This window comes from Camelina sativa, chromosome 8, assembly GCF_000633955.1.
Source record: "Camelina sativa cultivar DH55 chromosome 8, Cs, whole genome shotgun sequence".
In the NCBI taxonomy this organism is placed as follows: domain Eukaryota; kingdom Viridiplantae; phylum Streptophyta; class Magnoliopsida; order Brassicales; family Brassicaceae; genus Camelina; species Camelina sativa.
This window is the reverse complement of record NC_025692.1, coordinates 10,262,668-10,285,538: the sequence shown is the minus strand read 5'-3', so window position 1 is coordinate 10,285,538 and position 22,871 is coordinate 10,262,668. Positions and strand designations below refer to the sequence as shown.

At 36.9% G+C, this 22,871-nt stretch overlaps 6 protein-coding genes across 8 annotated transcripts; 4 read left to right on the top strand and 2 right to left on the bottom strand.

Moving 5' to 3' along the window:
• LOC104706869 (tRNA (cytosine(38)-C(5))-methyltransferase-like) lies at positions 3,619-6,336 on the top strand. Its single transcript, XM_010423097.1, has 9 exons — positions 3,619-3,742; positions 3,852-3,962; positions 4,105-4,198; positions 4,282-4,400; positions 4,503-4,625; positions 4,785-5,204; positions 5,294-5,359; positions 5,457-5,521; positions 5,760-6,336. Exons 1-9 carry the CDS (start codon positions 3,662-3,664, stop codon positions 5,830-5,832), a joined length of 1,152 nt encoding a protein of 383 aa, XP_010421399.1. The 5' UTR covers positions 3,619-3,661; the 3' UTR covers positions 5,833-6,336.
• Positions 6,231-7,968, top strand: LOC104706870 (B3 domain-containing protein At5g25475-like). Its single transcript, XM_010423099.2, has 5 exons — positions 6,231-6,336; positions 6,529-6,634; positions 6,921-7,272; positions 7,369-7,490; positions 7,592-7,968. Exons 2-5 carry the CDS (start codon positions 6,533-6,535, stop codon positions 7,862-7,864), a joined length of 849 nt encoding a protein of 282 aa, XP_010421401.1. The 5' UTR covers positions 6,231-6,336; positions 6,529-6,532; the 3' UTR covers positions 7,865-7,968.
• On the top strand, positions 8,178-10,226 carry LOC104706867 (B3 domain-containing protein At5g25470-like). 3 transcript variants are annotated; one of them, XM_010423094.2, is made up of 6 exons: positions 8,178-8,317; positions 8,437-8,483; positions 8,575-8,736; positions 9,134-9,488; positions 9,579-9,715; positions 9,838-10,226. In XM_010423094.2, the coding sequence occupies exons 3-6, from the start codon at positions 8,575-8,577 to the stop codon at positions 10,099-10,101; spliced, it is 918 nt and encodes a 305-aa protein (XP_010421396.1). In that variant the 5' UTR covers positions 8,178-8,317; positions 8,437-8,483; the 3' UTR covers positions 10,102-10,226. The 3 variants fall into 3 exon arrangements, with proteins under 3 accessions (XP_010421396.1, XP_010421397.1, XP_010421398.1); XM_010423095.2 differs by having other exon boundaries at positions 8,437-8,511; positions 8,607-8,736; XM_010423096.2 differs by having other exon boundaries at positions 9,789-10,030.
• On the bottom strand, positions 10,767-12,900 carry LOC104706866. The gene is made up of 3 exons (XM_010423093.2): positions 12,761-12,900; positions 11,624-12,121; positions 10,767-11,511 (listed from the first exon to the last, which is right to left on the bottom strand). Exons 1-3 carry the CDS (start codon positions 12,843-12,845, stop codon positions 10,985-10,987), a joined length of 1,110 nt encoding a protein of 369 aa, XP_010421395.1. The 5' UTR covers positions 12,846-12,900; the 3' UTR covers positions 10,767-10,984.
• Positions 19,053-20,411, top strand: LOC104709393. Its single transcript, XM_010426017.1, has 2 exons — positions 19,053-19,106; positions 19,302-20,411. The coding sequence occupies exons 1-2, from the start codon at positions 19,053-19,055 to the stop codon at positions 20,409-20,411; spliced, it is 1,164 nt and encodes a 387-aa protein (XP_010424319.1).
• LOC104706865 (cytochrome b-c1 complex subunit 7-2) lies at positions 20,855-22,650 on the bottom strand. The gene is made up of 4 exons (XM_010423092.2): positions 22,515-22,650; positions 22,225-22,382; positions 21,447-21,494; positions 20,855-21,131 (listed from the first exon to the last, which is right to left on the bottom strand). Exons 1-4 carry the CDS (start codon positions 22,606-22,608, stop codon positions 21,063-21,065), a joined length of 369 nt encoding a protein of 122 aa, XP_010421394.1. The 5' UTR covers positions 22,609-22,650; the 3' UTR covers positions 20,855-21,062.

Here is a 22,871-nt window from a genome sequence, read left to right as displayed (position 1 = left end):
TAAATCAAGAGTAAGCATCCATAATAGTTGTACGTGTACTTTTATTAAGATGTGGCTTGAGGATAATGAGTATTTACCACCAATCGAAAGAAAAATGCATGAGAATAACTAATTAATTATCAAAAGCATATATTATTTATGTTATCAGTAATTATTTGTTAAAAAGCCGACCAATTAAAATTAAAAAATATAGTTCATCCCGTAACTTTTTTAACTAGTAGCATGTAATGTTAGAAAATTACCACATTTGGCACACTTCATTTTTTTATTTTTTTATTTGTGTACATGGATTCATTTTTTTTTCATGTTCATTATTCAACTTTTACCACTTGTACGTTATATCTGGCCCTTTCGCACAGATTACAGATACACCCGCTTGATATGTTTGATCTATTTTCCTTTAATTTATTGTTCGTTCTACTATCATATGATTTGGATTTTGGACTCTAAACTTGTATATAAGCAAGCGTACACGCACGTACGTGTCCTCATGCACGTTGCACTTTGCAAAAGATTCCTCATTTCAATAAACTCATAGAGGTGTAGTTAAGATTATCATCAACGGGTCAAAAAAAGAAGACAAGCAGTCTTTAATGTCTGCTACTATAAATCTATAATCCATTGCTTAGCTTTTATTTTTTTGCGTTAAAGGATTGCACTAATTGGCTTTTTTACTAAAGAATCTTCCGTTTTTTTCCCCATTTTTAAGTTCATTCATCATTTTATTCTTCTTTGGTTTTAGTGCAGTGAAAGTACGTCTTAGGTATTATTATCATGCATCATGGTGAACGTCTTCCCCACTTTGAATTTCAAAACCATCAATGATAAGATTCGATTTAGATGTATACTAGTAGTATTTATATATCAACATTCACAAATTACAATGCATTATTAATACTAATATTCCAGCTTATCAATATATATAGTATTACATAATTCCCAAATCATATCGTTAATTATTAAACACAATTTGATTATAACTAACATATAGTCATCATGTTCATCTAACTTATAGCTACATAAATTGCTGGCAAACTAAGTCTTATCAGATGATGTTTTAGGATTTTCACATAGATTAATTTTTTTTTTAATGTTTAGCTAGAAATGCATTCTTTATTTATAATAACATATTTTTATAATTATTAATCAATAGTAATCCATCAAACTTTTAAATTCTCATTTATTAATTATTGAAATTCACAGTTTATTAGCATTAATTGATTAAAACATATATAAAATCAATCTTTCTGATACAGAAAAAAATCATAAAAAATCATCCTTTGTATAGCTTTAGTCATATTAAATGCAAATCCATGTTAATTAGAAGTTAGAACACATTAGCGTAGTAAAATAAGTAATAGTATAATATAAACTCTTATACATAGATATATAGTGCTTCTTCTAACGAGCAAATGAGAGAGACCCGTCGATGACCAGACCAAAGTACACATATATCACTTGTTAAATAAACAAAAATTCTTACGGTTGAAGTCAATTTTTATAACAAAAGCAATAGCAAAGATAAACTTGTTAAATAAACAAAAATTTATTACTTTTTAATGTCTCACTAAAACCATTCAAAGCTAGCTACAGCCTTATACATGCATATGGTATGAATCAACCGTCATAAGCATTGACATAAGAAATGTCCGACGATAGATCATTGTTAATTTGTCATGTAGATTTTTCTAGCCCCGTGAAAGATTAATTAGACATACAGTAAACTAAACTACAACATAACTCACTTTTTTTTTAGGTTTATTCTCTCATACAAGATTACTGATTTGTGTTTTATTTTTGTAAGGTAGGTGTTATTTTGCAAATATTGGTTACTTTTAGGGTTTTCTATGCTAATTGAGAAAGAAAAACGACAAATTCTTCGTTTTTTTCTGAAAAACATGGTTCTATCAGTAAACCGAACAAGATTGGTATGGTTCTCTACTAGTAAACCGAACAATAAAATATCTACTATTAATTGGAAGCACACTTAGGGATACAAAAAAACAAAAAAACATGACATATATCCATGTTGCCAAACATTTTCAATTACTTATATAATTAAAAATAAAAAATAAAAAATATATGGTAAACAAAAACTGTTAGTCAAAAATCTAATATTTATGGAAACAATAATTATGAAATTAATTATAAAATAAAAATTACCCTATATTTTTTGAAATGGTTTAAAGTTTAAAGTTTGCTTCCATAATAATCAAAGAATTTAAATCGAAAATTAGATATATATATATATATATATGTAAACATATTTGATTTGGTTTTAAATTGTGAGATATTTACGAAAATAACAAATCAATTTAATACAATTAGATAGAAACAAATAATCATATATCTATAATATTAATTAGGGAGCACACTTAGGGATACCAAAAAACAAAAAAACATGACATATATCCATTTAAACAAACAATCAGAAAGTTTCATTTAAAATAATTAACTACAAAGTTATATTTTGAATCTGTAATTTTTATGAATGCAACCTTTACAACTTTGAAAAATTTTTTTGTAACTTCTACATGATCAAATTGAATTGCATATACTGTTTTGACTCATTATTTTTTTATTTTTCTTTTATTTTTACCAAAATAATAATAATATTAGTTTTTAAATATTTTTAACTTCATTTTTTATTTTATCAATACTTACTATAATGGACTTCTATAATTATGGCTCCTAAAGACTGACTTTGGGTTGAATTAAATTAGACAAATTTATGTTTTCTGTCAAAATTTATATATTTTATGTCTTCTCACTATTTTTAATAAATTGTCTAATATAAACAATTTAAACAAAATTAAAAAAAAAAATGAAAACCCTGCACAAAAGTGTGGGTTGGTCCATAGGTTTAGTTCACAGAAATTAACCCCAAATAATTTTAGTTTTACTAATATATAATTAATTAAAAAATCTAATGTACAAGGAAGATCAGATACGAGACGAGAATGGGTAATTTAAAATAAATATAAACATTATATAAACTATTTTTCCATAGAAAAAAGAACAAGAAATAAATATATCAAGATGAAATTATAAAATTACGATAGTTAAATTAAATTTTATGTGAATCCAAAATTTATGGTGAAGCGGTTATTATTTCAAACGTTTAGAAATTTGATGAAGGTAAACCAATATAAGTTTATGTTATACCAAATAACTATATTTACAAATAAAATGTCATGTGGATGTGAATCTTTTACCTACTTCCTTATTTGTTGGACTAAAATATACAATCTTAAATTAATAAAATATTATTAAAACTACGATTATAAGATAAAAAAAAAGGACATACCGTAGATGGAATGGGACGGGTTCCAGAAATACATAAACATATATACTATCTTTCTTTTACTATTTTTTAATGTACTTACATCTAATCATTTTCTTTCCAAACCAAACTGAAAATAAATTGGTATAAAGTTAGATTATGAATGTTAATAACATTTTTAACATTCATAATTATAAATGTAACTCGGCATAATCCAAACCTAATTACAAACTTAGTTATTTTAAAATTAACCCCGCAGGTTTTGTGCCGGTCCAATCCCTAGTAAAAGGTTTAATTTGATTGTACCCAAAGGTATTAAAGAAAAATAAATAAAAACTCCCAAAAATTGAGCAGAGAACGAAGAAGAAGAAAGAAGCCATGGCGGAACTAGGCTTGCCGAGAATCAATGAGAAGAAGCCATGGCGAGTTCTCGACTTCTACAGTGGAATCGGTGGGATGGTAAACACTCTCCTCTCCCTGCACCACTAATTCTTGATATTATTGTTGATGGTGTTGTGTAGTCTACTCTGTTTCTAAAACCCTAATTTATGTGTCGTTTTGCTCTTAGAGATACTCTTTGACGGCGTCGGGCGTAGTCGCAGAAGTAGTAGAAGCTTTTGAGATCAATGATTCTGCTAATGATGTTTATCAGCATAATTTCAAACACCGTCCTTATCAGGTTTCTTCTTTGTTAAGATCGTCTACACAATTTGATTTTGATTTTGAGATTTGTTTTTTTTTAACTAGTTTGGTTGATGCAAGCAAGGCATTGTTACATTTGCAAAATTATCGATTGTGTGACTTGGTTCTTTGTTTCATAGGGAAATATTCAGAGTCTCACTGCTGATGATCTAGATAAGTATAATGCAGATGCTTGGCTTCTTTCTCCTCCTTGTCAACCTTATACTCGTCAAGGTGATTTTTTTTTTCTCTCTGTTGTTACTTGTTTATCTGTGGGGGATTGTGTTGGAGGATAACTAAACAGTTTTTGTGGTTAGGCCTTCAGAAACACTCTGGTGATGCTCGGGCATTTTCGTTTCTCAGGATTCTTGAGCTTATACCTCATACAACTAAGCCTCCTCAGATGTTATTTGTAGAGAATGTTGTTGGATTTGAGGTTTGTGTTTGCCTCTGCTTACGAGCTGAGTTATAAACAGATTTATCTTCTGGTAATTTCGCCACATTTTTTTGCTTATTGGGTGGTGTTTTGTTGGTGCAGACTTCGGATACACATATGGAAATGATTGATACATTAACAAAATTAGATTATGTCACACAAGAGTTTGTTTTGAGTCCGTTGCAGTTTGGTGTGCCGTATTCAAGACCACGCTATTTTTGTCTGGTACGTTCTCTTTACCTTGTGAATACGTAGTACCATTTGTTGCAAATCTGTGTATCCAAAACTGTTATTTCTACTAGTACTCTGAGAATGTACTAGTATATGCTGATTATGAAGGTGTATAAACTTTGAAATCATTTGATTTTTCTGGTTACTTTGTAGGCAAAAAGAAAGCCTCTGCCATTTAAGTCCCAACACAGTAATTACAAACTAGTCTGGTCTCCAGACCCGTTATATGGGCGTGATGATCAGGTGGAGTTTGGAGATTGTCAAACAGAAGAGGGATTGGATAAATTACTTAAGTTTTGCGAACCAGTAGAGAAGTTTCTCGAGTCAGCTGCGCAAGTTGATCGCGAGCCAAGTAGTTTTGATGACTCTGAGAATGGGTCCAAAGATTGTAATGGACAAGAAGACGATTCTGTTCCAGACTCTGTAGATCAATATCTAGTACCAGTAAGTTTGATAGAGAGATGGGGAAACGCAATGGACATTGTTTACCCTGATTCAAAGAGATGCTGTTGTTTTACAAAGAGTTATTATCGATATGTTAAAGGCACTGGTTCCTTCTTGGCAACTGTCCAGGTATGTTCTTCCATCAAGTATACAATATCATTTTCCTTTACTTGCTACAAGTGAAAAGAAATGCTTATCGTGAATCCGTGACCGCGCAGCCAAAAATCAAGGGTAAAGAATCTTGTTTGAAGGAGCAACGGCTTAGATACTTCACCCCGAGAGAGGTTAAGCACAGTTTATTTTTACTACCAATGCCTCGTTTATGAGATGGATCAGCTTTTGTTCAGTGAAAAATAATATTTTGGGTTTCTGTTTGATTAGGTAGCTAACTTTCACTCATTCCCTGAGGATTTTGAGTTCCCCAAGCACATAAGCCTTCGTCAAAGGTACGCTGTTTCATACCATTACACACACAACAGAAAACGCTACGAAATATATAGATTACGTAAATCCAACTATAACAGAGGCTCATTTTTGATATTCCAAAATAGAATTTAACCTCATTATACCCTTATTTCTCACTACTTTGTGTTCGATATGTGGAGTATGAATCTATGCTTATAACAAACCGATGTTGCCAACTACACTGTAAAAAGAAATTCATGAATTCCCCTTTTTGTGCAGATACGCTATGCTTGGAAACAGTTTAAGTGTAGCAGTCGTGGCTCCTCTGCTTTCGTACCTATTCGATTCTTGACTGCAGTACTGGAAGCAGTAGTAAGTGACGCAACCAATTTACCCGAACCAGTTATTCTCCTGAACAAGCTTCTACCTTTTTGCGACATTGTATGACCATGTTCTTTCGATGGAGCGCATAACCATATAGAATCTGCTCTGTAAAATTTGGATAAACATGCCAATTCATATCATTCAATTTTGTTTACTGATAAGATATGTTCAGTCTGATGGAGCTTTAAAGTGTTGTCATTTCACTATCATCATGATTTTCAACTTTCATATGGGACAGGCTTTTAAATGGGCTATATCCGGCCCAGTAATAATTTTCTTTTTCCAAATTGCCGTACCGAGTTAAAGGTGATCATCATTTCGGCATGTTACATTCAACTCTCTCTCTCTCTCTAGTCTCTCCCAGAAGACGTAAGTCACTCTCAATTGACGGAGAAGAGTAGCCGCAGCGAGGGGAAGCTTTCTTCAACTGTGTCGGTACTTGCAGTTCACGCTCCGGCGGTACCAACCTAAGGTCAGTCTTCGGAAACGTTATTTTCTTTATTTTTTTCCGACCTGAATGAGATATTCTCCCCTTGTCCGTACAAATTGTTTGTTCTTTTTTTTTCTTCTCCAANTTTTTTTTTTTTTTTTTTTTTTTGTTGTGTGGCGCTGATGTTATTAACAAATGCAAGTCATCTTACAAAACACAAACCCTAATTTACAGAAAAATGGTGGCCAAGAATGTTGTTGATAAGTTCCAAAAAAATGCGAGCAAGCCTGGCTTCTGGAAGTGTCCGTCTCCAGGGCAAACTTGGAAGTCTAAATCCATGGTAACTTAATGTTCTTTCGATTCTTTCTTTTGAATTTGCTTTGTTACAAGAATATATGGTTTCTAGTTTCGGTTAAACATGTGACGCTTCCTCTGTCGAATTGCTTCTTCTCTTTGCTTTTAATGTTATTGGGTACCTTTTCTCTGCATTTGCTTGACCTACAAACTAATATTTTAAGCCCGTGTTTTCCTATGGAAAGCTATAGTTTTTAGGCTCATGTTTCTTGTTTCTAATGTCAGAATTGTTTTGTTGTTGTCAACTGTTCTGTTTTTTTGGGTCTATGAAGAGGATGATTCCGGAAAAGTTTGTAAGAAGCACGCCCGGGGCTTTCGAGCACAGAATTGTGCTTAGTGTTCGGTGGGAAAATTCCTGGCAACTCTGGCTGGATCGAGAAAAGGACAATCTGTTTATGATAGAAGAAGATTGGGATGAGTTTGTGGATGACAACCATCTAGGTCCAAATGATACCTTATTCTTCAGATACGATGATACAATGAATCTTGAAGTGCAAATCTTTAAGAGTAATGGGATAGAGATCATCGATGTACCTCTTGAAGTTGAACCTGAAACTGAACCGCTTCGTCCTAAGTCCCAAAATTCTCACAAGGAGACAGCCACTGCCTCTGCTTCTGCTTCTGGTAAGGCTATTTAGATGGAAATAATCAATCTTAATACTCCTCAAACTCAAAACTATCATTTGTTAAGTTTCATTCTGTTTTTGGCGGAATTCTCAGAAAGTGGAGGAACAAATGACCGAGGAAGAAAAGGTCGTCATGTCACAAATCCTGAGCAGTACCTCTTGAATCCCCCAAACCCTTACTTTGTGAAAGCGGTGACAAAAAGGAATGACGTTCTGGTAATAATAGCAGTGTTTACATTGTTAGTTTTTTCTTTGTTTCCCTTTAAAGCTAAGACTTGTCTTTGTTCCCTGTTTCCCATTGTATGTGCAACTACTAGTATGTAAGCCGACCGGCGATTCATAGGTATGACTTGAAGTTTGGTCCTCTTCATTCCACCATTAACTACCTTCTCCCCGGGGGCAAAAAAGTGGAAGGCATTCTAAGGCTCTATAACGGGCACCATTTTTTCAATGGGTGGTCGAATTTACGTCGGAAGCATAACCTGCACATCGGAGACTCTGTGGTTTGCGAAATTGAACGGTCAGGTGGTCTGGTTTCGGCTATTAGAGTGCATTTCGTCAACGAAGGCAAGACTAGTCCTCGCTACTAGTAACAATATCTCTACCAACTCAAATGTTGTAATGCTAAATGTTTGTTTAAACAAACCTTGTATGTTTAAGATGTCAAAATACTGTGCTGGTAAGTTTAGACTAATGTCAGAATTGTAATCCGTCTGACTGAAAAAAAAAAAAAAGTTTAGACTAATGTCACCTTAACTAAAAGAGTAAACACACCGATGAGTGTTTCGTCGATTCAAGACTAAGATGGACCAGTTTCTCTCAATGGGTCTCAGGTCAGGCCCAATAATAATGTTTGGCACAAAAATATCCGTACGAGTCAAAGTGACAGTAGATTTGGCAGGTTTTGAGTCCTTCCTCTCTCAGTCTCTCTCACTTCTTTAAAGCAGAGAGATTTGAGGAAGAAGAGCAGTCGCAGCGAGAGTAAAGCTTCCTTCGACTGTGACGGTGCGTTCAGTTCACGCTCCGGCGACGTTACTTTTAACGTAATTACTTGCTTTTTACGCTTTTTCTTTTCTTTATTTTGTTCTTGACCTATTAAGAAATTTCCCCCCTTGACCGAACAAGTTTGCTTCTTTCTTCGTTCTGCTCTGTCTCTCATCAGTCACTTTAGGGTTTATAGCAATCGAAAGAGACGATCGAAGAAGTGAAGTAAAAAAGTCCAAAAAAGACATTAAAGGTTTTCTTTTTTTTTTTTTTTAATCTTTTCGTCAACCTAATGTCGTTTCTGATTTGACTACAGATGCAAAGCCATCTTACAAACCCTAATTTCAGAATCAATCCAGCTTCGAAGAGAAGAAAAATGTTGCCTAAGGGTGTTATTGGTAAGATACAAGCAAATGTGAGCAAGCCTTGCTTTTGGAAGTCTCTGTCTTCAGGACAAAACTGGAAATCTAAATCCATGGTATGCCCAATATTACTATCCTCCTCTCTAATCTTTCGAGAAATGGAGTTTCTTTGATTTTGTACACCTGTTATTACCAGATACTGTAGCATTATCTGTTTGTTGTTGCTGTTGTTCGAAAAAGCTCAGATCTTTCTATCTTTCAAGAAGCGTTTGGGGAGATTTTTATGGCTTCTTGTTCTGCTTTGTCTATATTTTGTGAAATTTCTTGTTACTTATTGGCCTATTGTATCTCTTCATATGGGTACCTTTACTTGGCCTGTTGTTTCATTAGCGATTAAACTCATGTTTTGCAAATTGTGTGATAGCCTTTAGTCTCATGTTTCCTCTTTCTAATGTCAGTATTGTTTTGTTGTTGTTGTTGTCAACTGTTCTGATCTATGGGTTTGTTATGAAGAGGATTATTCCGGATGAGTTTGTGGGAAGCACGCCTGGGGATTTCGAGCACAGTGTTGTGATTAGTGTTCGTTGGGGAAATTCCTGGCAACTCTGGCTTGAGCGAGAGAAGGACGATCTGTATATGATAGAAGAAGACTGGGATGAGTTTGTGGATGACAACCATTTAGGTCCAAATGACAACTTGTTCTTCAGACACGATGACACGATGTTTCTTGAAGTGCAAATCTTTAAGAATAATGGGGATGAGATCATGGATGTACCTCTTGAAGTTGAACCCGAAACTGAGCCTCTTCATTCTAATACCCAGAGTTCTTACAAGGATACAGCCACTGCTGCCTCTGCCTCTGCTTCTGGTAAAGGCCATTCAAATTTTCAAACTCAGTACTATTTGTTTTCTTTTCTCTCTAAGTGCCAAAGTTTGATTCTTTCTGTTTCTGGTTTAGTGGAATTCTCAGCAAATGGTGGCACCAATGGCCGAGCGAAAGAGGGTTGTGCTGATATCAAAAACCCTGAGCGATACCTTCTGAACCCCGAGAACCCCTACTTTGTGAAAACGCTGGCCAAAAAGATTGACGTTCTGGTAATAATAGATAGGTGCTTCAAGAGTCTGTTTGATTCATTAAATTAATAGTTTATGTCTGTTGCCTTCACAGCTAAGACTTGCCTTTTCTCTCTATTTCCCATGTTCTATGATGCAACTAGTATGTGCCCAAACCGGTGATTCAGATGTATGGCTTGAAGTTTGGTCCCCATGATTCTACCATGAGTTACCTTCTTCCCAATGATAAAATAAATGGCCTTACTAAATTCTATGCCGATGGTAAATCAGTTTGTTTCAATGGTTGGGCGGGTCTATGTCGAAAGTACAATCTGAAAGCCGGAGACTCTGTGGTTTGTGAACTTGAACGCTCGGGAGGTCTGGTTACAGCTGTCAGAGTGCATTTCTTTAATGAAAATATGAGATGAGTCCCTCTCTAGTGTGTTTTGTTATGAATTAGGTTTCTAAACATTACTGTTTTACCAAACTTATTGTAATGAATGTGAGTGACCCTTATGCTGGTTTAACGAACTTACATGCTAAATATTTTCTTCTTCTGTTGCTTTGGTGCAATTTGGAGGATACTTATCGCCTTATTGGGATAAGTTTCTCCTAATGTTTATTTCGTTTATTTTGTTTGGAGAGTGGAGGCCCATGATCATTTAGTCCCCCCTCCCCATCTCGTGCTTGAATATGGGATGTTCCCGACTCTCCGTTCTCTGGTGGTGGGTGGCACTAGGTACTATGTCGGTTAAGTTACTAAAGCAGGGTATTTTTTTGCTTGTTGCTTGGGGAAAAGATAAAAACACCGTAGACTCGAAGATCAAGTGCTCCTTAGTCAGTCCTTATGCTTCAACGGCTAGGAGACATTACAAGTCTTTCTCAATGAGTGTTGTTACAACTTAGAAGTCATCTTCCTTGTCAACTTAACTAAGAAAAACACAAATCAACTTAATGATGCTGACCTCGTTACCTATCTGACATCATCGAATTAAGCAATTGTCACTTAAAGACATCATCCAACTTAGAATGCTCTTTTATTGGAAATAAGATTTATGTACTAGTAAATTAATCAGATATGCATACACACACATTTGTAAAGTTTGTAACGAACTCTCCATATAAATTTTTTAAAAGGCCTACATACATAAGATAAGTAACGGCAACGTTTCTTTTGCCTTGTCATACAAGAAAAAACAATATAAGCAAGGCCCCCATCTGCCTATAGAAAACACACCAAAGACAAATTTAAGTAAAAATAAAAAAGCCCACACACGCTGCATCTTTTTGTATTAGGATTTTGTGATTCATCTATGGTTTACGAACGCTTATAAGCTTGACATCATCGATGACAGGTCCACACAATGACGAGAAATCATCGCTTCTCATGGAATAGAAAGTGCTGTAAAACATAACCCTAGATCGGTTCGAAACCGCCACAAACCGGATAGAAGCTCGTTTGAACCCTCCTGTGCCACGCGACTCGTAAGGGACCTTAAGTGTCTCTTTACCTGCAAAAGCCTCTACCACCATTGATCCTTTGCAAGCGTTGTTGGCGTCTCCAACAGCGAAAGACAGCACGTAAGTCTTCCCAATGACTGTCCGAACGATTTGAGCGATGGCGCTCTCTTTGCCCGCTACAAGCTCAATGGCTCGGCGACCTTGTGGGACTGAGAAGTGTTCTACATCTACGTACTTGACCGCTTTGAGAGACTCGACCATCCAACCTGGTAAAGGAGAGTGATCGTCTTCAATGAACGGTGGGATCAAAACTCCTGTTGTCGCGCCAGGTAGTACTAATGGACCTTCCTCAAATCCTCCATTTTTCAATATGTTCTCTGTCAAATCAAACATAGAACAATCATCACTAAAATAACATCACAAGTTCAAGAATCACAAAAACAGAGCAAGAAACAGAGTATAAAACAGAGTATAGTAATAATAACGTACTGTTGGTTGGTCTTGGAGGGTAAAGAGATCTCATAGCAACACCATCAATGAGAGGACCACAAGCTGGATCTTCCTCAACACCTGGGTTATGAATCACAACTTCGGCAACGTCACTTTCGGCTTGGAACGCCCAAGCATACAAATCCCACCCACTACTACTATACACAGTCTGTATCGGGATCACACCGGAGTCGGGTGAAACAGATATGTTAAGCCTCTCGTCTTGAGCACAAGTCCTAGCAGCGCTAAAAGTGAGCGAGTAATACATTCCTTTCACCACTCGAAGCCTTTGCTTGATCGACGCTTCGTTCCCAAGCCTCACCGCGAATTTACCGGCGGGAACGACGAGGAGCATGTCTCCTTGTTTGTGTCCTGATTTAATGTACTCGACGAACCCTGTGACTTCCCAGTTTGGTATCGCCAGCTTGTTCACCACTTCTGTTCCTTTCATGTCTGATGGTTTTGGTCCTAGCTCGAAGTCGCCGTTTGGTAAGATACCTGAAATGACCAAATTACCCTTGTAAATAATTTTGGAATTTGAAAAAAAAAAGACATTAAGGCACGTGAAGTGTATCCGAAGACAGCCTCATTGGGCCTGTTAAGACACATGAACAAAGGACCTACTTACTTACTCTCAAACTTCATTGATTGGTAATGTCCAAAACACTTTATCGTGTTGTGTTTTGTGTCAGAAACATGGGCAAAATTGTAAAATTACAAAAACAATCTAAAGCGTATGGAGAACGATTTTTTTTTTTTCACTATTTTTATTCGCTTCTTAAGTACATATATACGGCTATGGCAGAGGCAGGTTCGTACGAGTATAATATCATCATTACTATTCTAGAAAATTCAATGATATTTATTAGCTACTACTACTACCACTACAGCATAATATTGATTACTCATATTATAAACTCGATCTCAACATATAGTTTACCACTTTATTTAAATACCATTTCACGAAAAAAGAAATGAGATGGCCATAACTTTACTATAACCAAAGTTAGAATATAGGAATTTGGATAGGATCCGATTTTTTTTTTTTTGGGTGATTTAAATCGGAATTGTGGATATAAAATTAAAACAATTTTGTGACAAAATAGCGTTTATGTATAGGTGTAAAGTAAGGCTTACCGTCACGGAAGGAGAAGCCGGGCTTGGCGGCCGTGGCGGTGGCGATGAGAAGAAGGAAGAAAAATACGACGGTGACACCTCCCATAATGAAGGACGCCGAGAGAGAGAGAGAAGAGATGAGTGTAAAATGTAATTAGCAAAGAGACTTGTGGCTATTGCTTATAAGGGGATGGAGCTATTAAAATGACCTTGGAGGTTACTGTATATTACGAGTCTGTGCCACTGATGTAGTTCGTCGTATCCCACGTGGGGTTGTGACCTCACTCCTTTTACAGAGAGATTTGGAACTGACCATTTATACATTTTGGGGTTACTTTCGGAAATAAAATGTTGATGCAATTATTTTTGTATAGTCAAGCTCTGTTAGGCGGTGACTGGGGGAAGCCAGAAGTGTCCGACTGGGACAGGTACTAGACGTGAACTGCGTATAAATAGGCGTAACTATATATAAAATAAAACTACTAGGAATATACGGTATAGTGGACCATTTAGTCATGGTTCGGATTCCGATAATTTCGATAGTTAAGAGTTAAAAATCGAAATTCTATTACTAATTCGGATAAAGATCTATATTTCGGATGGTTAGCAAAATTTTGACGATATGAATTCAAGTATTAGACCAAAACTTATAAAAACTTATGACTTATGAATCAAATCTGAAAACCGTTTGAAATAACTATAAATTTTTTTCAATGTTATATTTTACTTTTTTTTTTAAATCCAAAATAGAGTAACTAGATAATGTAAGAATATATATCATTCTAGTTTTTTAATTCTAAAAACTAGTAGAAAACATGTAGTTACTTTATAGTTATAGCGTAGAAGAAGAAATAGAGTTAGACTAGTGATATTCTAAAACTAGAGACTTAAAAAACACACACACCCTTATCCACATGCCAAAAACACTTGAGTCAAGATTGTGAAAATAATTGAGATGTTTTTTAGTAATCTCACATCTGAATCTACGTGATATATATCGTTTAATTATGATAATAACTGGTAAAGGCCAAATTTGATCGTTTAGATAGGTCACCGTTTGAGATACTACTACTACTAGGAGAATCGTTTATCGTGGCATGTGTTATGGCCCCAAAAAAAGTTCAATAACTAAAAAATCTCGTTATTTTTTGAACTTTTGTTTTTCGAAAGTCTNTTTTTTTTTTTTTTTTTTTTTTTTTTTTTCTTTTTTTTTTTTTGTCGTCTTCGTCTACCGTTTTTTTTGTTGTTGTTGGTTTTTTCTTGTATTTTGTATATATTTTTTTATAATGATGGAATTGAGAAATGTGTATGTAAGGTATTAAGGGCGCCGTTCACTGGCTAAAAATGCGGTTTCCGAAGTCGGCCATGAAATTGGCCTCAGAGATTTTCAGAGTGGTGTCTTCTTCGCATTCTTATCTTATCGGCCCAAGAAAGGGGGGTTGTATTGTTTCCATTTTTCTAAATTATCCAAATTCACCTTCCAAGTTCTAACTACCTGTCTTATGTTCGGTTTCTGGATTGTAGCTCCGCCAAAACTACCAATACATGCGTGTTTTACTCTTAGAGATCATTTTTTTTTAATTGTATGTTTACTTTATCTAAAACTAACTAGATGTTTCGCTCGGTCCTTATTGAGTATTGGTATGTTTATGTGTTGTAGGAACGCTTATTAGAACATGTGTATACGTTGAAAATGAAAAGATACACCACTTTGTATAATCTGTTATGTTCCCGGATCTAAAGGAATGTATAGGCCTGGATCCAAAATCTCTTAATTATTCAAAAAAGAAAAAAGAAAAAAACTTATAGTCACAGTCGCTATTCATCAAAATTTTTGTTGGAAACCTTTCTATTTAAATACGTTGTCTTTCTTCTACCAAAATAGTATTACTAGGGAATATGTTGATTTTGATAAAGGAGTCTCTTGTAATAGCTGGTTGATGAATGAAATCATTTTCTTTTTGAACCGGACAATTTATTTTAATGTCTCATGTGGAACACATCTACTCTCTCACTATAAGTGGTGACCATAATTTTGGTTCCCTAAGAGAACATCCGAAAGATTGAGAACTAGAGCCGTTTGATTCATTTTCATAGGCATATTTCGTGTTTGAAAACACTAAGATCCTGGCTTCATTCATAGTTTATATCTCTTTCGCAATTTCGAAATGCTAATTCGATATTAATTAGTTGGAAACTATCTGATACACACACAATCAAAGGCTATGCTAATTTACGTTTGCCCGCAACAAGAATATCTTGCCTCGCAGTTGGTAGGTAAAGAAGATAAATTTTTATCATCCATGAAAAAAAATGTAACACATATATAGTTCCAATAAAAGAATTGTTTCCGATAAAATCAAAATATATGTTGATTAGGACTTTAAGAGCAAGTTCGAAGAAACCAAATTCACAATTAGAAATGTTGAATCTAAAGAAAGATAAACGAAAAGTATAATAAGATGGAGAGAAGAACCAAAAAAGAGACGAGGAACCGTCGGAAACGTGGGTGGGGCATGTAGGTAACGAACGGAGTGGAACCTACCAAAAAAGAAAGAAGAGATAGCAAAAGGAAGGATCATGGCTTTGTCTCCTCCTCTTTGTACACTTCTTTTACTCTTTTACGGGCCCATTTGCCTCATCACTCTATCTCTCTCTGCATCCATCATACAGAAAAAAGCTATCGATAACCTTTTTTTAATACATAACTCCGTTATTTATAATTGATATAAGTAAAGACAAAATAATATTTCAGGTTCGTTGTATAATCATCTAGTATTAGGTAGGGATATTGAATCCAAGTTTTTGTTCGACTTCAGTTCGGATTCTCCAAGGGTGCAATGGTTTTCATATCGATTTATTCAGCATGGATCATACCATATCTTGGAATAGAACATCTTTGATACCATTAGATAGATAACTTAAAATTATTTAATTGAATTTGCAAATGTAACAAGATTTTACCAGCCAGTAAAATATCATTTTGGTTTTGGATAATAGGTTACTTTTACTTGTGAAAATAAAGCCATATAATTAATTTATTTTTAGAAAAATGTCATATCTTCACAAAATAAAAAAAAATGTATATAAATGTATTTAATAAGCAACAATAATAATTGGTGTTTCTTGTCGTGCTCTCCTTTTCCTAAGGGTGGGAGGAGATCATTGTGGGTGGCTTCACCCCCAAAATTTTCAAGTTTTTTCATGAATATAGTAAGTTGGAATTGTCAAGGCCTGGGTAACAAGACCACCATTGGACCAAACATCGGCCTGATTTTTTATTTCTTATGGAAACGAAACAATCGTACTTTGTCTTAGAAAAATTTGTGGGTCATTTTGGATACAAGAATCTTAAAACAGTTGAACATATTGGTTGTAGTGGGGGTATGACTCTTTTTTGCAATCAAGTTGATTTTCAGGTAACGATTTTGTTCGAGTCTAATCGGTTAATTGATATTGAAGCGGTTTTTAAAGGACAGATAATCCACTTAACTCTTATATATGGTGATCCAGTTCCTAAGAATCGGGATTTGGTTTGGGAACGTCTGGTACGAATTAGTACTACTCGTTCCTCTCCTTGGTTTGTGGTTGGGGACTTTAATGAGCTGCGAGGGAACTATGAAAAGCGTGGGGGAAGTTACGACATCCTTCGTCTTTCCTTTCTTTTAATGGAATGATTCAGAATTGTGGTTTTTTGGAGTTTCCCTATCTTGGGGATTGTCTGTCCTGGAGAGGTTGGCGGGACAAAAAACCAATCCGTTGTCGGTTGGACAGAGCGTTAGGGAATGAAGATTGACATGAGTTGTTCCTGGACACAGTCACTGAATATTTGCCGATGATAGCATCGGATCATAAGCCTCTCATGGTTAATATTGGTGCCAAGCGGCCGCGGGGGAAACGGACCTTTATTTTCGACCGTCGCTGGATTGGTAAGGCGGGATTGATGGATGCGATTAATATGGGCTGGGACGGGGATTTGGACCCGGGTTCAGATTCCTTTGTGGATAAAATTGTGAATTGCCGAAGGGNGGGGGGGGGGGGGGAAGTTACGACATCCTTCCTGTTTCCTTTCTTTTAATGGAATGATTCAGGATTGTGGTTTTTTGGAGTTTTCCTATCTTGGCGATTGTCTGTCCTGGAGAGGTTGGCGGGACAAAAAACCAATCCGTTGTCTGTTGGAAAGAGCGTTAGGGAATGAAGATTAACATGAGTTGTTCCCGGACACAGTCACTGAATATTTGCCGATGATAGCATCGGATCATAAGCCTCTCGTGGTTAATATTGGTGCCAAGCGGCCGCCGGGGAAACGGACCTTTATTTTTGACCGTCGCTGGATTGGTAAGGCGGGATTGATGGATGCGATTAATTTGGGCTGGGACGGGGATTTAGACCCGGATTCAAATTCCTTTGTGGATAAAATTGTGAATTGCCGAAGGGCAATCTCCCATTGGCGCAAATCACAAGTTCCTTTCGGCAGGGACCCCATTGAGGATTTGAAATGTCAATTAGAGGTGGCTCTGGAGGATGATTCTATTCCTTCTTCTGTGATCTCGGATTTACAGAATAGGTTGCGCCAAGCATACGAGGATGAAGAAATTTATTGGTATCAAAAGAGTCGGAATAAGTGGATGCGATTGGGTGACAAAAATTCAAAATATTTTCATGCCCAAACAAAGCAGCGACGTGCTCGCAATGAGATTACGAGTTTGTTTTGTAAGGATAATATTTGGTCAACTGAGGATGGTGACATTTGTGACACGGCAGTATCATATTTCGAGGAATTGTTTACTTCAACAAATCTGGCCAATTTGGAGGAGATCTTAAGGGAGGTAAACCCGGTTATTACATATGAGGAGAATGAGCGGTTTATAGGTCCGGCAACAGAGGCCGAGGTAAAGTCAGCTTTGTTTATGATGCACCCGGGTAAAGCCCCATGTCCAGACGGGATGACCGCTTTGTTTTTCCAGAAAGCTTGGGGTATAGTGAAATTGGATCTTGTGGCTTTGGTTAATAGGTTTTTTGTGGAGGGGTTTTTTGATAAGAATCTTAATCGAACTCATATTTGTCTTATTCCAAAGGTGGCCAAGCCAACTAGGATGGCATAATTGTGTCCGATTAGCCTATGTAATGTGGGATATAAAATCATTTCAAAAATATTGTGCCAGCGGCTTAAGAGAGTTTTACCGGGCCTTATTTCTGAGATCCAATCGGCTTTTGTTCCTGGCCGATTGATCTCAGATAATATCCTTATTGCACAAGAGATGTTTCACGGTTTACGTACCAACCTGTCTTGTAAAGGGCAATTTATGGCAATAAAAACAGATATGAGTAAGGCTTATGATAGGGTTGAGTGGGACTTTCTCGCGACTTTGTTACACAAAATGGGGTTTGCAGAGGTATGGGTGTCGTGGATAATGTTTTGTGTCACTTCGGTTGAGTATAGAGTTCTTCTCAATGGCCAGCCCAATGGCTTGATCATTCCTTAGAGGGGGTTACGGCAGGGGGATCATTTATCTCCTTATTTGTTCATTTTATGTACAGAGGTTTTAATTGCAAATATACGGAAGGCAGAAACAAACAAGCTTATTACTGGGATAAAAGTGGCGAATAAATGCCCACCTATTACGAATTTGTTGTTTGCAGATGATAGTCTGTTCTGTAAGGTGGATAGGGAACAATGTCAGGTAATTTTAGATATCCTAAAACAGTATGAATCTGCTTCGGGACAACAAATAAATTTTGCCAACTCATCGGTTCAGTTTGGCCATAAGATTGATGACACAAAGAAGTCGGAATTACAGGATGTCCTTGGGATCACAACCTTGGGCGGTATGGGGTCATATCTAGGTTTACCTGAAAGCTTGGGTGGGGCAAAAACCAAAGTTTGTTCCTTTGTTCGTGAACGACTTCAGAGTCGAACGAATGGTTGGACGGCAAATTTGCTTTCGAAAGGGGGGGAAGAGGTAATGATTAAATCTGTGGCTACTGCTGTCCCGACTTTCGTGATGTCTTGTTTTAGGATACCAAAAACAATTACATCCAAACTTACAAGTGCAGTGGCGAATTTTTGGTGGAGCACTAATGGTCAATCAAGGGGCATGCATTGGCTTGCTTGGGAAAAATGATGTGTCAGCAAACAGCTCGGCGGTCTCGGTTTTCGGAATGTGGACGATTTTAATTCCGCCCTGTTGGCTAAACAGCTATTGCGTCTGATTGATGCTCTGGATTCACTGTTTGCCAGGGTTTTTAAAAGTAGGTAGTATAGGAATACGCATCCTTTGGATCCTATTAGGTCTTACTCCCCATCATACGGATGGAGAAGTATATGTTCCGCTCGCTCTCTGGTAATAAAGGACTTATTAAACAGGTTGGCTTCGGGGACACCATTTCCATATGATCTGATCCTTGAGTGCCAGCTCAATCCCCGAGACCAGCTTTAAGTAGGGGCCCGATAAAGGACCTCTCTCTTCAAATGAATCATTTAATTGATCGTGAGACGAACACTTGGCGGATGGACATGCTTCATGAGCATTTTGATCCACTTGATGTGGCTTTGATCTAGGCTATACCATTAGGAGAAAATCAAAGGGGAGACCCTTTCAGTTGGCATTTCACGAAAACAGGGCGGTATACAGTCAAATCGGGTTATCACATTGCACGACTTGATGTAAATCAGCCTTTCATGGCTCGTGGCTCTGGGCCAGACATAACCCTTCTCGCTAGCGTTTGGCGGGTCCGATGCCCTCCAAAAATTCAACATTTTATGTTGCAGGTGTTATCTGACTGTATTTCGATCTCGGCTAATCTGGGACGCCGTGGTATTGCATGTGATTTAGGATGTGTTCGCTGTGGAACGGAGGAGGAGACCATAAATCATGCAACTTTTGTTTGTCCTCCTGCTCGTCAGGTATGGGCTTTAGCCCATGTGCCGGTGGGCCCACTTTCCTTTCCGACAGATTCGGTGTATGCAAATGTGGATCATTTCTTAGGGCAGCAGAATCCAGGGGCTCATGTTGTGGCTTTTCCTTGGCTTATGTGGTATATTTGGAAATCCCGGAATGCACGAGTTTTTGAAGATATTGTGGAGAAACCAGAGGATATTGTTAGGGTTGCAGAAGGAGAAGCTACAGGGTGGCAGCAGGCTCAAGTAGAGGATGATGTAGACATCTCTCACCCTATCCCTGTAGGTTTATCGGGTCTGGCGGGTACTACTTCACTCCCACCCGTTTTCTCGGGCTATCGTTGCTTTATAGATGGTTCCTGGAAAGCAGGAGACCAATTTGCAGGTGCTGGATGGTGTTGTACCTCGCTCCAGGTTGTGTCACCGCTGATGGGCGCTAGGAATTTTCTTCGAAGTCTATCACCATTACATGCCGAAGCTGAAGCTTTTCTTTGGGCGATGCGGTGTATGATTTGTCATGATTTCCGAGACGTGGATTTCTATACGAACTGCTCCGATTTAGTGAAGATGGTGTCTTCTCCTTCTGACTGGCCAGCCTTCACTACGTACCTGGAAGACATCAAGATTGATAGGGAAGAATTTTCATCTTTTTCTTTATCTTTAATTTCAAGAAACGCTAATGTTAGTGCGAATTCCTTGGCACGCCAAGCTCGTACCTCTCCGCATCATGTTTTGTTTATAAACAACTTTTCTTCGCATTGGCTCGTTTGAGTTGATATTTTCTTGACAAAAAAAAATAAATAAATAATAATTGGCATCTGGCAACTCGCAAGTGACAGAAACGAATAGGAAGGAAATTAACTCACATTTAATTCAACATTGTCTTTTGTTTTTTTCTTAAGTAAATTCATTAATGATTTTAGGCAAAGGACCCTCCTGTGCTAATGTGACTCACATGGAAATGTCTTCAAAATACAAATCCATATCGTTCTCTACTGCACTGACACCACTCTTATTAAATGTAGTACTTTTATCATATTCTCTTATCTAACCTCATTTCACCACACCCGTGCAAAGCATCGCTGTGTATGAATTCATGTAAAAAATGTTTATAAGTGGCATTTTTGAGGAATTGTGGATAAACATTAACATCTCTACTTCCTTTTATGTGTTACAACAAGACTTCTGTAACCCATATCTCAATCGAGGTTACGTTACACATCAAATTCAACATCATATAATCTTATGAATAGGTTTAAATGAATATAACATGAAAACCGTTGTGCATAAACTATACAATAGCACATTGTGCGGAAAATTTAAGACTAGAGATAAGAGTACTAAAACAGAGAGAATATTAAGATCTGTTTGGTTAAGTGGGGTTTACTCTAGCACAAGAGAGAGAGAGAGTAATTAACATGCTTAAGGAATGGTTCTTTGGTAGAGAGGTAAAGCTCCCAAAGCCTCTCGCTCAGCTCTCTCCCGTTTCACCTACACACGAGAAACCCCCATTATAAGAACTTTGCTACAGGTTTTCTTAACACTACAAGATAGATAATTCCATATGACACAAGTTCATTAGAATTATAGAAGCAAGTGGTATATGGAGCAAGCATTTATCATTAATCTAGCAGGCAGAAGATAAAAATAGGAATATTTGTGCAGTAGATCAAATCAACATATTGGGTAGCTTGCTCTGGCAAAATAAAGTTAGGCTTAATCCTGTTTCCCCTTTTACAAGGAAAATACATAAAAAGTTAGGCCTAATCCTGTTTTTAGTTATTACTAAAATGAAAAGGGACTTACAAGAGCCAGCATATCTTGGAGGTAGCTCCTGAATGGTGTCTGCACTGCCTGCGAAGACAAATGAAGGCAAAAGGTTTACATAAGCTTCTATGTCACAGTTAAATTAACGCACCCATATCAGAAACATTTCTTTCAATGAAAAGGTGGAAGAAGCTGTACTAGATTTAGCAAGCCTCTCTATAGTCATGACTCATGAGTAATGTCATACACACACAACTTATCAGGTCACGGTTATACTATAATAAAGATCCAAAAAGCTATAATGTAAGACTGATCACAAAAGAGCTCTCTAAACACAAGAGTGTTCTTAATCTTGATACAAAATCATATGTCCAATCATGCAAGATCTATTGAATCCACAGACTTGACTGCTTTATGAAAAATTATAAAATTCCTTACTCTGTTTCACATATAGACTAGCACTCAATTGATCCGTAAAGCAAAAAGAAGAGTTGGAGAAACAAATGGTGCGAAAAGCGAGGAAGCCTCAGAGCAGATTAAGCGTTTGGATGATGAAATTAATGGTCTGAGACAGCAAGTGGCCTCACCTTAGACCTTAATTTAGAAAACATTTTATTATTGGTGCAGTAGTCCTACCATATCTATGCAAGCACTGCTTCGATACACATGATCAATCAAGAGAACACAATCATCTTCTCTAATTCAGAACACTAAACCACAACAGAGGAATTCAAACTATCACCGGATCTAACTCCATAGCTAGCTACCATATCTCTTAGCTCACTCAGTTGTCACTTATAGTTGGAGACATATATACCTGAAGATCAGCTGGGAGGTACTCGTGTTTCATAGAAAGATCCATAGCACGCTTTAAACGCTGGTTCCGAGCATCAACTATCTCTCTCGGTAACCGATTAAGCGATTCCTTGATATCCAAGTCATACAAAGGATCATAGAGATCATCGTATCTCAGACCTAAACAAAAAAATTTGTTAAGTTTCCAAAATCAGCCAATAGAAAGAACTAGGGTTTCGTTCGACCTAGCGTGAGAGAGAGAGAGAGAGAGAGAGAGAGAGAGAGAGAGAGAGAGAGAGAGAGAGAGTGTACCGTATCTGCGGAGGCGATTAGAGACAGACTTCATATGCATACGAGCTAAGAAGTTGGTCCTGGGATCTACTAATCTCTGGAGAAACGACGCCATTTACTCTTCTTCCGATGAAGATGAGAGATTTGTGATGGAGGAGCCAAAGGCTTTTGTAATTTAACCCGGGAACGAATAAGGAAGGAAGGAAGAAGAAAGATCCAGAGACATCTCATTAAACGCTGTCGTATTATTCGTTCTAATAAACGTCGCCGTATTAGAATTTTGCAAACTTGCTGACCTTTTCAACGGGTTTACGTTGACTTATCGATACTAGACTAATTTTAATTGTCGTCGTCGGTCTATGTGGTGTATATCATCAA

What these genes read in the sequence shown, in the direction of transcription:
- LOC104706869 (XM_010423097.1), top strand. Translation starts at nt 3,662, where the DNA reads ATGGCGGAACTAGGCTTGCCGAGAATCAATGAGAAGAAGCCATGGCGA. An exon ending in AGAATGTTGTTGGATTTGAG is followed by an intron (nt 4,401 to 4,502) that starts GTTTGTGTTTGC and finishes TTGTTGGTGCAG; the next exon opens with ACTTCGGATACACATATGGA. An exon ending in CCTTCTTGGCAACTGTCCAG is followed by an intron (nt 5,205 to 5,293) that starts GTATGTTCTTCC and finishes GTGACCGCGCAG; the next exon opens with CCAAAAATCAAGGGTAAAGA.
- LOC104706870 (XM_010423099.2), top strand. Translation starts at nt 6,533, where the DNA reads ATGGTGGCCAAGAATGTTGTTGATAAGTTCCAAAAAAATGCGAGCAAG. An exon ending in TGCCTCTGCTTCTGCTTCTG is followed by an intron (nt 7,273 to 7,368) that starts GTAAGGCTATTT and finishes CGGAATTCTCAG; the next exon opens with AAAGTGGAGGAACAAATGAC. An exon ending in CAAAAAGGAATGACGTTCTG is followed by an intron (nt 7,491 to 7,591) that starts GTAATAATAGCA and finishes TGCAACTACTAG; the next exon opens with TATGTAAGCCGACCGGCGAT.
- LOC104706867 (XM_010423094.2), top strand. Translation starts at nt 8,575, where the DNA reads ATGCAAAGCCATCTTACAAACCCTAATTTCAGAATCAATCCAGCTTCG. An exon ending in TGCCTCTGCCTCTGCTTCTG is followed by an intron (nt 9,489 to 9,578) that starts GTAAAGGCCATT and finishes TTTCTGGTTTAG; the next exon opens with TGGAATTCTCAGCAAATGGT. An exon ending in CCAAAAAGATTGACGTTCTG is followed by an intron (nt 9,716 to 9,837) that starts GTAATAATAGAT and finishes TGATGCAACTAG; the next exon opens with TATGTGCCCAAACCGGTGAT.
- LOC104706866 (XM_010423093.2), bottom strand. Translation starts at nt 12,845, where the DNA reads ATGGGAGGTGTCACCGTCGTATTTTTCTTCCTTCTTCTCATCGCCACC. An exon ending in CGGCTTCTCCTTCCGTGACG is followed by an intron (nt 12,122 to 12,760) that starts GTAAGCCTTACT and finishes TGGTCATTTCAG; the next exon opens with GTATCTTACCAAACGGCGAC. An exon ending in CCCTCCAAGACCAACCAACA is followed by an intron (nt 11,512 to 11,623) that starts GTACGTTATTAT and finishes TTGATTTGACAG; the next exon opens with AGAACATATTGAAAAATGGA.
- LOC104709393 (XM_010426017.1), top strand. Translation starts at nt 19,053, where the DNA reads ATGGAGAAGTATATGTTCCGCTCGCTCTCTGGTAATAAAGGACTTATT. An exon ending in ATAAAGGACTTATTAAACAG is followed by an intron (nt 19,107 to 19,301) that starts GTTGGCTTCGGG and finishes GCTTTGATCTAG; the next exon opens with GCTATACCATTAGGAGAAAA.
- LOC104706865 (XM_010423092.2), bottom strand. Translation starts at nt 22,608, where the DNA reads ATGGCGTCGTTTCTCCAGAGATTAGTAGATCCCAGGACCAACTTCTTA. An exon ending in ACCTCCCAGCTGATCTTCAG is followed by an intron (nt 21,495 to 22,224) that starts GTATATATGTCT and finishes TTGTCTTCGCAG; the next exon opens with GCAGTGCAGACACCATTCAG. An exon ending in TCCAAGATATGCTGGCTCTT is followed by an intron (nt 21,132 to 21,446) that starts GTAAGTCCCTTT and finishes TCTCGTGTGTAG; the next exon opens with GTGAAACGGGAGAGAGCTGA.